The 16,099-nt window shown below is 37.7% G+C and overlaps 1 protein-coding gene across 9 annotated transcripts in view; it reads left to right on the top strand.

The window, feature by feature from the left end:
• EDEM3 (ER degradation enhancing alpha-mannosidase like protein 3) overlaps positions 1–16,099 on the top strand; it is an 83,523-nt gene that overhangs the window by 47,258 nt on the left and 20,166 nt on the right. For 3 of the 9 annotated variants that reach the window (XM_067029390.1, XM_067029396.1, XM_067029426.1), the window contains exons 18-20: positions 482–647; positions 2,731–2,916; positions 4,194–4,241. In XM_067029390.1, the coding sequence (XP_066885491.1) occupies positions 482–647; positions 2,731–2,916; positions 4,194–4,241 (400 nt within the window). The remainder of the gene's footprint in view (positions 1–481; positions 648–2,730; positions 2,917–4,193; positions 4,242–16,099) is intronic. The other 6 variants (XM_067029430.1, XM_067029412.1, XM_067029407.1 and 3 more) reach the window with 2 other exon arrangements.

Raw genomic sequence — 16,099 nt, 5'->3', positions numbered from 1 at the left:
ATTCATGTAGACTAAATCCATTTTTCCCCTCTTTCAAAAACTTTTCCTGTTACCAGTGATGGTTTAAAAATGGTTCCCAGCTTCTTGTAAGTGTAGGTATGGGTATGTAGTGAGTCAGCCTGAGGTTCCAACTTTACTACTTACTAACATCGTGACTTTGAGCAAGTTATGTAAACTGAATCTCTGTTTTCCCATACGTAAAATGGAAACGTCTGTATTAGTTCACTCAGAGTCATTATAAAGATCTGGTTTAGTAATTTACGTAAAAATGCTTCATAAACTGCAAAGCACAGTAGAAATATTGGTTGGGTACTATAATATGCAAAATGTTCAAAACAAAAATTTGTGCTAAATATATACTGTATATGTCATCATTAGAAAAGAAGTGAGGTCTACTTAAAGCTCTAGATATTGAATTTTAATGACTAGGTAGTGATTGGAGAAGATAAAAGATTACTTAAGTTACTTTTATTTCTGCCAGACAAGAGGATTTGTTGCAAGCAGTAAACCGTACAATGGTTGTTCCGAGCTTACTAACCCTGAGGCAGTGATGGGAAAGATCGCTTTGATACAAAGAGGACAGTGCATGTTTGCAGAAAAGGCGCGCAACATCCAGAATGCTGGAGCCATTGGCGGCATTGTTATTGGTAAGTAATCCTCCGTGTCATTGTGTTGCCTAAGACATAATTTTTAGGATTTTCCTTTCATTTTCCAAACTTTTATCAGAGTTTGTCATTATTTTTACTTCCCTAGCCAGCATAATGGATAGGTAATCCAATGACTCTCTTAAGAATGTGTATATATCTCATATCTTGTTTGAAAAATCTAGATTTGGGTTTCTGTATATTAATGCCAATAAAAGTACTTGGGGTCCAGTGTGAAGGTGCAGTAGGAGTGAGTGCTAAAAACACCCAATACCATGGATAAAAAAATGGGCCCACGAGATCCAAAGCCCCCTAGGAGCAAGAATTACACCCTGCCACCTCCAGTGGGGAGTCACTGAAAGTATCCGTTACTCCACATAGGTGCCGGCTTTGGAGTCAGACACATGGGGTTGTGGTTCCTGGCTCTGCCACAAAATCATGGTGTAACCTTGGCCCAGCTTTAGTTTCTTTATCTGTTTATTCCATAGCGTATTTTTTAGCTCCATTGAAAATGGTAACAAGTATCTTTTAGGTGGTTGTAAGGTTTGAAGATAATATATATAAAATTTCCTAAAATAACTGATATATCATGGGTATAAGCACTAGTTGCTAGCAAGTTTTTATCTCCTTGGGTCTTTTTCCACTGAAATTATAAACTTCAAATCATTTTATGCATGTATTTCAACCAGTGTGTTTGCCTTTTCATTTTCCACAAAAAAATCACTGATATTGTGACAAGCAGGGTATGACTATCAGGGAAAATTTAAATTTTTCTATGCTTTAAGTGAATATGAGTTTACATTCAGAAAGAACTGGAAAACCTGAGGTCACATCCTATTTGTGAAGTTAGTTCTTCTGTATAGATTGTCTCACAGGGGAACTCCATTTTGAATTTGTTCTTTCTATTTAGGATAGATTTCCTTTTTGAACTCAGGGTAAATAAACATTAAGAGATTTAAAATAAAACAGTAGGATTTATTTCAGTGAAAAATTATTTACTATGCCTTTTGCTTATGTCATATCAGCACACCAGTGTTGATTTAATGAAAGCATTAATTTCATTAGTTTAAGTAAGTATTAGGAGAAATTCTGCTTCATAACTTAAATCAGTGGTTGGCAAACTACAGCCTGCAAGCCAAGTTCAGCTCACTGCCTGTTTTTGTAAATGAAAGTTTTACTAGAACACAGCATGTCAGTTTGTTTCCATGTCATCTGTAGCCACTTCCAAGCTACCGTGGCAGAGTTGAGTGGTTGTAACAGTGACAAGCAGCAGAGAGATTGAGAGTCAGGTAGCCATCCTTTGTCTAGTCAGTTACTGCTAAGGGGATGGGTTCTACATGGTATTCTCCACTTAGAAGGGCCTATCCACACACGCCGTCTGAGAAGGGATGGGCAGGTTCTGCATGGAGACTGGCATGTAAGATTAGGGCTGGACATAACTGGCATCACCAGTAAAACAGTATTTAGCAGCCGTACTCCTATTATTTAACCAGCGTAAAGTAACAATAGTGTTTTCATTCAACTTACAGAGGAAAAAACAGTATAGTCATAATTATTCCTTGTGAACAGTATATTAAAAAGAACCGTCAATTTGTAGTTTGGTAAAACAATATAATGCCATTAGAAGAAATCCTAAACAACAATAAAATTTCATAGTTATATCACTGTAATTCAAGTCTTTGAATTTTTCCATTTTAGGCTTTTTCATAAGCATATGAAATTTTTGTAGTCATAATCATAGAATTTTGTGTTCTACTTTTTTAATGTAATAAAAACAGTTTGTATTTCTGTGTGTTCCCTCAGGTAGTTCGTTATAATTTACTTATAATAGTTTACAGTTGTGGACAGTTACAAAAAGCACTGCAGTAAACTTTTTCAGGCATAGATCATTTTGCTTCTTTTGAATTATTTCCTCAGGATAGATTTCTAGGAGTAGAATTAGTGGGCCCCAAAAGTATTGAGTGTTTTTATGGTTCTTGATGCAGAAAATTAATGCCGTCAACAGGTAAAAAACGGTAAAGGTTGGTAGCTAGACCTTTTTAATGGATGAACGTTTTTATGTTTGCTGTATTCATTTTCTGGCTAGATGACAATGAGGGGAGCAGCAGTGATACTGCCCCTCTGTTCCAGATGGCAGGTGATGGAAAGGACACAGATGACATCACGATCCCCATGCTGTTCTTATTCAGTAAAGAAGGAAGTATCATACTGGATGCCATCCGGGAATATGAGGAGGTAGAGGTGCTCCTTTCTGACAAAGCAAAAGATCGAGGTAAGGGTAAAAAATCATTTGTATTCAGCTTAGCATTAATTTTCCTAACTTGATAACAAAAATGAGTTACAAAAAGATTATTTATGGGTCACTGGTAAAAGAAGTAAACTTTTCAGAAGATGGTTTCAAAATATATTTTTCTTTTGGAAAAAAGGGTAGTAAAATGTTTATTTTGCTTTGTTCACTGAGTTAGAATGTTTCTAGAATTATATTTTTGTATGTAATTTATAATTTTCGCTATAATTCTGCCCAGTGATAAAAATACAAGAGATTACACTGAGTCATTTTTAATATCCACAGATGTTCACCATTTAATTTCACTGATACTACACCTTCTATTTTTTTAATAAGGAATAAAAAGAGATTGTATAGAAGGGTGTTGTATACAATATAATAGTAGTGGGGTTTTACCAGGCCACCTATAATCAAATGACCACTGTCTTGATGAAGGCAATAGAAATCTAGCAGCTTCTTTCCGTTGAGATCCAAGTTCATCACATAGGTATTTATAAGTTACAAGAGTGACACATGGCTGATGCCTGAAGAACAAGATAGCATGCCTAATTCATTATACAGTCCTCTCTAGGCCAAAATGTTTGTTAGTAACTTGAAAGCTCTTTGAAACCCAAATTGCTGTGTAAATGCAAGGTCTTAACTAGTATTCTTTCATAGTTTCACATCTAGGAATAGAGGAGAAATGAGGGAAAGGGAACCATCAGACATAGACTGAAATCCTGCTTATAACAGCAGTCTTTCTCATCCACTGGAGATACCTATAGAGAGAGCAGTAGTCCTCCCACCCCCCCCCCCCCCTTAAATGGGTAAAGTTGTATAATCTGTACAGGGTTGTTGATGTTGGGATGTTTGCTTGGTAAATAAGTAGGAAACGTATTCATTTCAATTCAGTATATCTTCCAAGTGGAACAATTAAAAAAAAAAGTTTAGCAATAATCTAGTGCTAGCCAAATTAGTGTTTTGTCTTGTCTTCTTGTATTGCTTTATTCTTTGAGATTCAGATGTCAAATATTTAAGGACTGTGGAGTGAGTAGGATGTATGTAAGGATGTATAAATAGAAACAGTAGAAAGGATTTCTGATCTTCTTAAATCCGCCTATGTGCCTGTTGTTTATTTTTTTCTGAGCCCTTTTTCCCAACTCAGATCTCTTTTCCTATATACATGCATTTAAGCACATCAAACACAGGCAAAATATTATTCCATATAACTCTTTAATGCCTTTGCTTTTTTCCCCCGTTTTGTGCTACCATTGGAATTTCAGCAGCAATATTAAAAGGTAAAATGATTCCGAGCTACATTATTAATAGTAGTAAGTATCTTTAATAAGCCTTAAATTATATATATGTATATATGTATATGTATATATACATGTATATATACACGTGTGTGTACATATATATATATATATGTAGTTTCAGTGGCTACCGTGATCATATCTGGTTTAAAGCAATTATTTTCATGTCTAGTCAGCTGTCCCATAATGATTCTTTATTGATCTATAAATCTATTTATTTATCTATAAATGAAATATCTAATAAGTGAATTCACTAGTCCATACCCATGCAAGAGTCACTCTAACAAAGATGTTGTATGGCACGTGTTATTTTTGATTACTTTTTATTTGAATGCAGTGTAAAATATTTAAAAGATCGACTTGTTTAAAAAACCTGTATATGTGTAGGAGTGTATGGGGTGAGGACTGTGAGATTGTGGTAAAGCGTGTGCTTCTTATACCAGAGAAAAGATATGAAAAAAGATCAGTTCTACTATTAAAAAAAAAAAAAAAAAGTCTGAACAGTGTAACAGTATTCCCTTAAGGACCTTGTAATAAAAGGGCTTTATTTAAATTATATATTTTTTTAAAGTTTTGATAGTCAATTTTTTGAACTATATTTCTGTTATAGAGTGATATTTTGACAAAAAGTCTTGAAAAATTGCCCTTTTGGTATAGCTTTTTAAAGAACTGTACGGCATTATTAACTATCAGCAATGAGTTACAGCATAATTGTTAATATTTAGCAGTGTAACTAAAGTCAATGATAATAGTATTATTAAATCAACTGCTTTATTCACTTAGGAAAATATTCTAAGTTAACATCTGTAGTGGTTATCATTAATTTGTCCTGTGCCATTACTCCATGCATCAGTGTTTCTCTTCTGCATCAGAATCAGCTCATGTAGTAGTTAAAAGTGTAAATTCCTGAGTCCTACTCCAGAGTATTGAATCAGACTCTCTGAGAGTGGGGAATCAGATTCTGAAATTTTAAACAAGCATCCCAGTTAATTGCACACAGCTATACTTTGAGGAACACTGAACAAGACCAAGAAGTCACCCCACGCCCCTCTTTTTTAATATCCTAGCTCTGTATCTGGCCATATTGTGCCATCAAGGGTACTACTAGGTGGGATTATATAAGTACACCAAATAATAGCAGCCTTAAATCTGAACGATAAAATGTCGTCCAGATTGGCTTTTCTAAAAATCTCATTCCACAGATACATATTTCCCTTAAAAAGTCACACAGCTTTGATTGAGGCATTCTTCCCATGTATTAAGACAGAAAATAGAAACCCCAGAACAAGCCCCCACTCCCACCTTCTAATTCTGATAAGTCCCAGCTATTAATATAGAAATATCTGCAACAGTCCTATCTGCTAGCAAAAATGTCCAGATAACTTACTACACATTCTTCTTCAGAAATAAAGCATTAGTAATTTATCAAGTGGAAATGCTGCTTCCTCAGATCAAACCAGTCACACTTCTAAAAATGAAGTTATCCATAGGAGTGTTAATAGCGTGTCTGTCATGTGTCCGTTTCCAAAATTTCAAGAATTTGTAAAGGTACTTAATAATAATTCCCACCCTGTGCCCACAAACAAAGGACACTGTGTTGTTTACCCTTAGATCCAAATTGAAACAGTTTACAATTGAGATTCATTTGACTTTTCCCAGTAGTATTTCTCAACGGGGAAAAAAAATCAGCATTTAAAAATTTCAATACATTGTCTTACTTATAGTTTATAGTGTAGAATTCCAGTGCCTTAAGAGCTATAGACAGATATTCTCAGGGCTACTCCTATATTTGTGTCTGTCTGGTAAAGAGGCAGACAGAGAAAACAGGAAATAAAAGAAAGGTCTCATGGTTTGAACTGCTCAAGATTTAAGTCTGGCAGTGTTACTTTTCCTAAGATTATCCTCCACTGAACTTGATTGCAGTGAATCTGTCCTTTGGTTGATCTGTAGAACTTAGATTGCTATTGAAAGGAATTTGATTCTGAGGAGACAAATCTAGTATGCAAACAGATGGCATCTTTGCCTGGAAAGGGGCAACGGAAACATTAGCAGAATCAATACTTACCTACCCCAGCTTCTCTTCTCCAACCACCGCGTGTTTTCTCATGCACTTTTGCATTTGCACATCTCTTCCCTCTTTCTGGAAATGCCTTGTTAATCCCGATCCCACTCCCACAACCTTTTCCTCTTTAAAAACGTTCAGTCATTCTAAATACAAAGTTTAAATGCTATCTTTTCTATGAACTTTTCTCTTATTTTCATAGATAAAATGTATGGACATCTTCTTAATATAGTTGTACAGATACTTTGACATTTATATTACACTGTACTTCTTTACCTGTGTGTCAGCTCTGTATTCCTTGCTTTCAGTCAGTGCTGGTTGTGTGGATGAATGAATGATTGTAGAACATCCAGTCTCGAAGTCTTTGCCAAGGTTCCTTTGTCCTCTCATTATTAAAACTTAGTACTTTTCTTTTTTTTTTTCCTCGGGTATCTTGAGATTTTCTTCATTCTTTTTTTTCTTTTTGCTTCCTGTGTTTCTGATACACCATTCCTGAATTTAATGATGTAGTCATTACACTCTTAGGACTATGGTACTCCATACTGTGACAGCAGGCACCTTAGAATGAAGATTTGTAGTGGTGTGGTAGATTCTTTCTTCCTTTTTGTACTTCTCCAACTGCCATTTTTATTTAGCTGATTGTTGCCACTTTGCTATATATCAGATATTCTTATATATTCGATCTGTTTGGGGACTTGATCTTCTTTTCCACTAATCTGTTTGTTTATTCCTGTGCCAATAATAAAAGTTTGCTATTTTGAGTAAATTTTAGTATCTGATAAGGCAACTCTCCTGTCACTAATACTTTTCAGAATTTCTTGACTTCTCTGTGATGTATATTCTTCCATAGGAATTTAAAAATAATTCTATCTGGTCCCAAAAGAAAAGAAAAAGAAGTATAATTGGGATTCATTTTGGAAGTGTATAATTGCACACCTTACATGTAAACAGGAAGACTTTGTTAAATATTGACTTTCCATCCAGGAACGTACACTTACCTGTAAATTGAATCATATCTTGTTTTATGTTTTCATTGAGATTTTATAGATTAAGCAATAAGATTTCTTAATAAATTTAATTCTGTGTTGTAGCTTCTACTTTTGTTGGGGTTATTTGTATTAGCGTTATTTGTATTTTATTGGGGCTATTTGTATTTGCCTACTTATTTTTACCCTACTTATCAAATTCTTTTATTATCTTGATAGTGTTTTTAAAAATTGAGTTGCTTTGAGTTTAAGTATAAAACACAATCTGAAAATACACTTGATCTTTCCTTTGCCTATATTACAGTTATTTTTTTAAATTGAAGTATAGCTGATTTACAATGTTGTGTTAATGTCCATTGTACAGCAAACTGAGTTATATATATGCATACATATGTATATATCATATTCTTTTCCAATATCGTTTATCAGAGGATATTGAATATAGTTCCCTGTGCTATACAGTAGGACCTTGTTGTTTCTTTATCCATCCTATATATATTAGTTTGCATATGTTAATCCCAAACTCTTAGTCCTTCCCTCCGCCACCTCCCCTCTCCCTTGGCAACCAGAAGTCTGTTCTCTATGTCTGAGAGTCTGTTTCTGTTTTGTAGATATGTTGACTTGTGTCATATTTTATTTTATTTTTTTAATATCTTTTTGGAGTGTAATTGCTTTACAATGGTGTGTGAGTTTCTGCTTTATAACAAAGTGAATCAGTTATACATATACACATGTTCCCATATCTCTTCCCTCTTGCATCTCCCTCCCTCCCTCCCACCCTCCCTATCCCACCCCTCTAGGTGGTCACAAAGCACTGAGCTGATCTCCCTGTGCTATGCGGCTGCTTCCCACTAGCTATCTATTCTACGTTTGGTAGTGAATATATGTCCATGCCATTCTATCACTTTGTCACAGCCTACCCTTCCCTCTCCCCACATCCTCAAGTCCATTCTCTATAGGTCTGCATCTCCATTCCCGTCTTACCCTTAGGTTCTTCATGACTTTTTTTTTTCCGAAGATTCCATATATATGTGTTAGCATACAGTATTTGTTATTCGCTTTCTAACTTACTTTACTCTATATGACAGACTCTAGGTCCATCCACCTCACTACAAATAATTCAATTTCGTTTCTTTTTATGGCTGGGTAATATTCCATTGTATATATGTGTCACATCTTCTTTATCCATTCATCTGATGATGGACACTTAGGTTGCTTCCATCTCCTGGCTATTGTAAATACAGCTTCAATGAACATGTTGGTACATGACTCTTTTTGAATTATGGTTTTCTCAGAGTATATGCCCAGTAGTGAGGTTGCTGGGTCATATGGTAGTTCTATCTGTAGTTTTCTTAAGGAACCTCCATACTTTTCTCCATAGTGGCTGTATCAATTTACATTCCCACCAACGGTGCAAGAGGGTTCCCTTTTCTCCACACCCTCTCCAGCATTTGTTGTTTGTAGATCTTCTGATGATGCCTGTTCTGACCGGTGTTAGATAATATCTCATTGTAGTTTTGATTTGCATTTCTCTAATGATTAATGATGTGGAGCATTCTTTCATGTGTTTGTTGGCGATCTGTATATCTTCTTTGGAGAAATGTCTATTTAGGTCTTCTGCCCATTTTTGGATTGGGTTGTTTGTTTTTTTGATATTGAGCTGCATGAGCTGCTTGTAAATTTTGGAGATTAATCCTTTGTCAGTTGCTTCATTTGCAATTATCTTCTCCCATTCTGAGGGTTGTCTTTTCATCTTGTTTGTGGTTTCCTTTGCTGTGCCAAAGCTTTTAAGTTTCATTAGGTCCCATTTATTTATTTTTGTTTTTATTTCCATTTCTCTAGGAGGTGGGTCAAAAAGGATCCTGCTGTGATTTATGTCATAGAGTGTTCTGCCTGTGTTTTCCTCTAAGAGTTACCTTACACTTAGGTCTTAAATCCATTTTGAGTTTATTTTTGTGTATGCTGTTAGGGAGTGTTCTAATCTCATACTTTTACATGTACCTGTCCAGTTTTCCCAGCACCACTTATTGAAGAGGCTGTCTTTTTCCACTGTATATTCTTACCTCCTTTATCAAAGATAAGGTGACCATATGTGTGTGGGTTTATCTCTGGGCTTTCTATCCTGTTCCATTGATCTATACTTCTGCTTTTGTGCCAGTACCATACTGTCTTGATTACTGTAGCTTTGTAGTATAGACTGAAGTCAGGGAACCTGATTCCTCCAGTTCCATTTTTTGTTCTCAAGATTGCTTTGGCTATTCAGAGTCTTTTGTGTTTCTATACAAATTGTGAAATTTTTCGTTCTAGTTCTGTGAAAAATGCCAGTGGTAGTTTGATAGGGATTGCATTGAATCTGTAGATTGCTTTGGATAGTGGAGTCATTTTCACAATGTTGATTCTTCCAATCCAAGAACATGGTATATCTCTCCATTTATTTGTATCATCTTTAATTTCCTTCATCAGTGTCTTATAATTTTCTATATACAAGTCTTTTGTCTCCTTAGGTAGGTTTATTCCTAGATATTTTACCCTTTTTGTTGCAGTGGTAAATGGGAGTGTTTCCTTAATTTCACTTTCAGATTTTTCATCATTAGTGTATAGGAATGCCAGAGATTTCTGTGCATTAATTTTGTATCCTGCTACTTTACCAAATTCATAGATTAGCTCTAGTAGTTTTCTGGTAGCATCTTCAGGATTCTCTATGTATAGTATCATGTCATCTGCAAACAGTGACAGCTTTACTTCTTCTTTTCTGATTTGGATTCCTTTTATTTCTTCTTCTTCTCTGATTGCTGTGGCTAGAACTTCCAAAACTATGTTGAATAAGAGTGGTGAGAGTGGGCAACCCTGTCTTGTTCCTGATCTTAGTGGAAGCGGTTTCAGTTTTTCACCATTAAGGACGATGTTGGCTGTGGGTTTGTCGTATATGGCCTTTATTATGTTGAGGAAAGTTCCCTCTATGCCTACTTTCCGCAGGGATTTTATCATAAATGGTTGTTGAATTTTCTCAAAAGCTTTCTCTGCATCTATTGAGATGATCATATGGTTTTTATCCTTCAATTTGTTAATATGTTTGATAGAATTCTCCTTTGAAGCCATCTGGTCCTGGGCTTTTCTTTGTTGAAAGATTTTTAATCACAGTTTCAATTTCAGTGCTTGTGATTGGTCTGTTCATATTTTCTATTTCTTCCTGATTCAGTCTTGGCAGGTTGTGCATTTCTAAGAATTTGTCCATTTCTTCCAGGTTTTCCATTTTATTGGCATAGAGTTGCTTGTAGTAATCTCTGATGATCCCTTGTATTTCTGCAGTGTCAGTTGTTACTTCTTTTTCATTTCTAATTCTATTGATTTGAGTCTTCTCCCTTTTTTTCTTGATGAGTCTGGCTAATGGTTTATCAATTTTGTTTATCTTCTCAAAGAACCAGCTTTCAGTTTTATTGATCTTTGCTATCATTTCCTTCATTTCTTTTTCATTTATTTCTGATCTGATCTTTATGATTTCTTTCCTTCTGCTAACTTTGGGGTTTTTTTTGTTCTTCTTTCTCTAATTACTTTAGGTGCAAGGTTAGCTTGTTTGTTTGAGATGTTTCCTGTTTCTTAAGGTAGGATTGTATTCCTATAAACTTCTCTCTTAGAGCTGCTTTTGCTGCATCCCATAGGTTTTGGGTCATCGTGTCTCCATTGTCATTTGTTTCTAAGTATTTTTTAATTTCCTCTTTGATTTCTTCAGTGATCACTTGGTTATTAAGTAGTGTACTGTTTAGCCTCCATGTGTTTGTATTTTTTGCAGATCTTTTCCTGTAATTGATATCTAGTCTCATAGCGTTGTGGTTGGAAAAGATACTTGATACGATTTCAATTTTCTTAAATTTGCCAAGGCTAGTTTTGTGACCCAAGATATGATCTATCCTGGAGAATGTTCCGTGAGCACTTGAGAAAAATGTGTTTTTCTGTTGTTTTTGGATGGAATGTCCTGTAAATATCAATTAACTTCATCTTGTTTAATATATCATTTAAAGCTTGTGTTTTCTTATTTATTTTCATTTTGGATGATCTGTCCATTGGTGAAAGTGGGGTGTTAAAGTCCCCTACTGTGAATGTGTTACTGTCGATTTCCCCTTTTATGGCTGTTTGTATCTGCCTTATGTATTGTGGTGCTCCTATGTTGGGTGCATAAATATTTAACAATTGTTGTATCTTCTTCTGGATCAAACCCTTGATCATTATGTAGTGTCCTTTTTTGTTTCTTGTAATAGTCTTTATTTTAAAGTCTATTTAGTCTGATATGAGAATTGCTACTCCAGCTCTCTTCTGATTTCCATTTGCATGTAATATCTTTTTCCATCCCCTCACTTTCAGTCTGTATGTGTCCCTAGGTCTGAAGTGGGTCTCTTGTAGACAGCATATATATTGGTCTTCTTTTTGTATCCATTCAGCCAGTCTGTGTCTTTTGGTGGGAGCATTTAATCCATTTGCATTTAAGGTAATTATCGATATGTATGTTCCTATTCCCATTTTCTTAATTGTTTTGCGTTTGTTATTGTACGTCTTTTCCTTCTCTTGTGTTTCTTGCCTAGAAAAGTTTCTTAAGCATTTGTTGTAGAGCTGGTTTGGTGGTGCTGAACTCTCTCAGCTTTTACTTGTCTGTAAAGGTTTTAATTTCTCCATCAAATCTGAATGAGATATTTGCTGGGTAGAGTAATCTTGGTTGTAGGTTTTTCTCCTTCATCACTTTAAATATGTCCTGCCACTCCCTTTCGGCTTGCAGAGTTTCCACTGAAAGTTCAGCTGTTAACCTTATGGGGATTCCATTGTGTGTTATTTGTTATTTTTCCCTTGCTGCTTTTAATGTTTTCTTTGTATTTAATTTTTGACAGTTTGATTAATATGTGTCTTGGCGTGTTTCTCCTTGGATTTATCCTGTATGGGACTCTCTGTGCTTCCTGGACTTGATGAACTATTTCCTTTCCCATATTAGGGAAGTTTTCAACTATAATCTCTTCAAATATTTTCTCAGTCCCTTTCTTTTTCTCTTCTTCTTCTGGGACCCCTATAATTAAAATGTTGGTGCATTTAATGTTGTCCCATAGGTCTCTGAGACTGTCCCCAGTTTTTTTTTTTTTTTTTTTTTGTGGTACGCGGGCCTCTCACTGTTATGGCCTCTCCCGTTGCAGAGCACTGTTGTGGCCTCTCCCGTTGCAGAGCACAGGCTCCGGATGCGCAGGCTCAGTGGCCATGGCTCAGTGGCCCATCCGCTCTGTGGCATGTGGGATCTTCCCGGACCGGGGCACGTACCCGTGTGCCCTGCATTGGCAGGCGGACTCTCAACCACTGCGCCACCAGGGAAGCCCCATCCTCAGTTCTTTTCATTCTTTTTTCTTTATTCTGCTCTGTAGTAATTATTTCCACTATTTTATCCTCCAGGTCACTTATTCGTTCTTCTGCCTCAGTTATTCTGCTATTGATCCCATCCAGAGTATTTTTAATTTCATTTATTGTGTTGCTCATCGTTGCTTGCTTCCTCTTTAGTTCTTCTAGGTCCTTGTTAAATGTTTCTTGCATTTTGTCCATTCTATTTCCAAGATTTTGGATCATCTTTACTATCATTATTCTGAATTCTTTTTCAGGTACACTGCCTATTTCCTCTTCATCTGTTAGGTCTTATGGGTTTTTACCTTGCTCCTTCATCTGCTGTGTGTTTTTCTGTCTTTTCATTTTGCTTACTGTGTTTGGGGTCTCCTTTTTGCAGGCTGCAGGTTCGTAGTTCCCGTTGTTTTTGGTGTCTGTCCCCAGTGGCTAAGGTTGGTTCAGTGGGTTGAGTAGGTTTCCTGGTTGGGGGGACGAGTGCCTGTGTTCTGTTGGATGAGGCTGGATCTTGTCTTTCTGGTGGGCAGGTCCACGTTTGGTGGTGTGTTTTGGGATGTTGGTAGCCTTATTATGATTTTAGGCAGCCTGTCTGCTAATGGATGGGGCTGTAGTCCTGTCTTGCTATTTGTTGGGCATAGGGTATCCAGCACTGTAGGTTGCTGGTCATTGAGTGAAGCTGGGTCTTGGTGTTGAGATGGAGATCTCTGGGAGGTTTTCATCATTTGATATTATGTGGAGCTGGGAGGTTTCTTGTGGACCATTGTCCTGAAGTTGATTCTCCCACCTGAGAGACACAGCCCTGACGCCTGGCTGGAGCACCAAAAGCCTTTAATCCACAAGGCTCAGAATAAAAGGGAGAAAAAATAGAAAGGAAAGAAAGAAAGGAAGGAAGGAAGAAAGCAAGAAAGGAAGGAAGCAAGAGAAGGAAGGAAGGGAGGAAGGAAGAAAGCAAGAAAGGGAAGGAAGGAAGACAGGAAGACAGGAAGAAAGGAGGGAAGAAAGAAAAGAAAGAAAGAAGATAAAATAAAGTTATTAAAATAAAAAATAATTATTAAGAAGAAAAATTTTATTAAAAAAAAAAGTTTGGTCAGAACCCTAGGACAAATGGTGAAAGCAAAGCTATACAGACAAAATCTCACAGAGAAGCACACACATACACACTCACAAAAAGAGAAAAAGGGGAAAATAATAATATATTTTGCTCCCAAAGTCCACCTCCTCAACTTGGGATGATTCGCTGTCTATTCAGGTATTCCACAGATGCAGGGGACACTTCAAGCTGATTGTGGAGCTTTAATCCGCCGCTTCTGAGGCTGCTGGGAGAGACCGCCCCCTCTCCTCTATGTTTGCACAGCTTCCGGGGTTCAGCTTTGGATTTGGCCCCGCCTCTGTGCGTAGGTCGTCCGAAGGCGTCTGCTCTTCACTCAGACAGGATGGGGTTAAAGGAGCAGCTGACTCGGGGGCTCTGGCTCACTCATGCTGGGGGGAGGAAGGGGCACGGATGTGGCGCGAGCCCACAGCGGCAGAGGCCGGCATGATGTTGCACCAGCCCGAGGCATGCCGTGTGTTCTCCTGGGGAAGTTGTCCCTGGATCCCGGGACCCTGGCAGTGGTGGGCTGCACAGGCTCCCAGGAGGGGAGGTGTGGATAGTGACCTGTGCTCGCACACAGGCTTCCTGGTGGCAGCAGCAGTAGCCTTAGCGTCTCATGCCCGTCTCTGGGGTCCGCGCTGATAGCCACGGCTTGTGCCCGTCTCTGGAGCTCCTTTAAGCAGCGCACTTAATACCCTCTCTTCATGCACCAGGAAACAAAGAGGGAAGAAAAAGTCTCTTGCCTCTTCGGCAGGTCTAGACTTTTTCCCGGACTCCCTCCCGCTAGCCGTGGTGCACTAACCCCTTCAGGCTCTCGAGCCGCCAGTCCTCTCCCTGCGATCCGACTGAAGCCCGAGCCTCAGCTCCCAGCCCTCGCCCATCCCGGCTGGTGAGCAGACAAGCCTCTTGGGCTGCTGAGTGCTGGTCGGCACCAATCACCTGTGCGGGAATCTCTCTTCTTTGCTCTCCGCACCCCTGTTGCTGTGCTCTCCTCTGCAGCTCCGAAGTTTACCCCCTTCACCACCCGCAGTCTCCACCCGTGAAGGGGCTTCTAGTGTGTCTGTGTCATATTTTAGATTCCACATGTAAAGTGATATCATATGGTATTTCTCTTTCTCTGACTTACTCCACTTAGTATGATAATCTCTAGGTCCATCCATGTTGCTACAAATGGCATTATTTCATTCTTTTTTATGGCTGAGTAATATTCCATTTGTGTGTGTGTGTGTGTGTGTGTGTGTGTGTACACACACACACCACATCTTCTTTATCCATTCATGTGTCGATGGACATTTAGGTTGCTTCTGTGTCCTGGCTATTATAAATAGTGCTGCATTCAACATTGGGGTGCATATATCTTTTTTTTTTTTGTTAACATCTTTATTGGAGTATAATTGCATTAAAATGGTGTATTAGTTTCTGCTTTATAAGAAAGTGAATCAGCTATACATATATATATATATATATATATATCCCCATACGTCATCCCTCTTGTATCTCCCTCTCTCCTACCCTCCCTATTCCACCCCTCTAGGTGGTCACAAAGCACTGAGCTGATCTCCCTGTGCTATGCAGCCGCCTCTCACTAGCTATTGATTTTACATTTGGTAGTGTATATGTGTCCATGCCACTCTCTTACTTTGTCCCAGCTTACCCTTCCCCCTCCCCATGTCCTCAAGTCCGTTCTCTAGTAGGTCTGCGTCTTTATTCCCATCTTGCCCCTAGGTTCTTCATGACCTTTTTTTTTTGATTCCATATATATGTGTTAGCATGAGTATTTGTTTTTCTCTCGCTGACTTACTTCACTCTGTATGACAGACTCTAGATCCATCCACCTCACTACAAATAACTCAATTTCGTTTCTTTTTATGGCGGAGTAATATTCCATTGTATATATGTGCCACATCTTCTTCATCCATTCATCTGTTGATGGACACTTAGGTTGCTTCCATCTCCTGGCTATTGTAAATAGAGCTGCAGTGAACATTGTTGTACATGACTCTTTTGGAATTATGGTTTTCTCAGGGTATATGCCCAGTAGTGGGATTGCTGGGTTGTATGGTAGTTCTGTTTGTAGTTTTTAAGGAACCTCCATACTGTTCTCTGTAGTGGCTGTATCAATTTACATTCCCAGCAGCAGTGCAAGAGGGTTCCCTTTTCTCCACACCCTCTCCAGCATTTATTGTTTCTAGATTTTTTGGTGATGGCCATTCTGACTGGTGTGAGGAGATACCTCATTGTAGTTTTGATTTGCATTTCTCTAATGATTAGTGATATTGAGCATTCTTTCACGTGTTTGTTGGCAATCTGTATATCTTCTTTGGAGAAATGTTGATTTAGGTCTTTTGCCCATTTTTGGATTGGATTT

The sequence above is a fragment of the Kogia breviceps genome, chromosome 1, assembly GCF_026419965.1.
Source record: "Kogia breviceps isolate mKogBre1 chromosome 1, mKogBre1 haplotype 1, whole genome shotgun sequence".
Lineage (NCBI taxonomy): Eukaryota > Metazoa > Chordata > Mammalia > Artiodactyla > Physeteridae > Kogia > Kogia breviceps.
The sequence above is the reverse complement of the archived record's forward strand: the minus strand, read 5'-3'. Positions and strand labels throughout refer to the sequence as shown.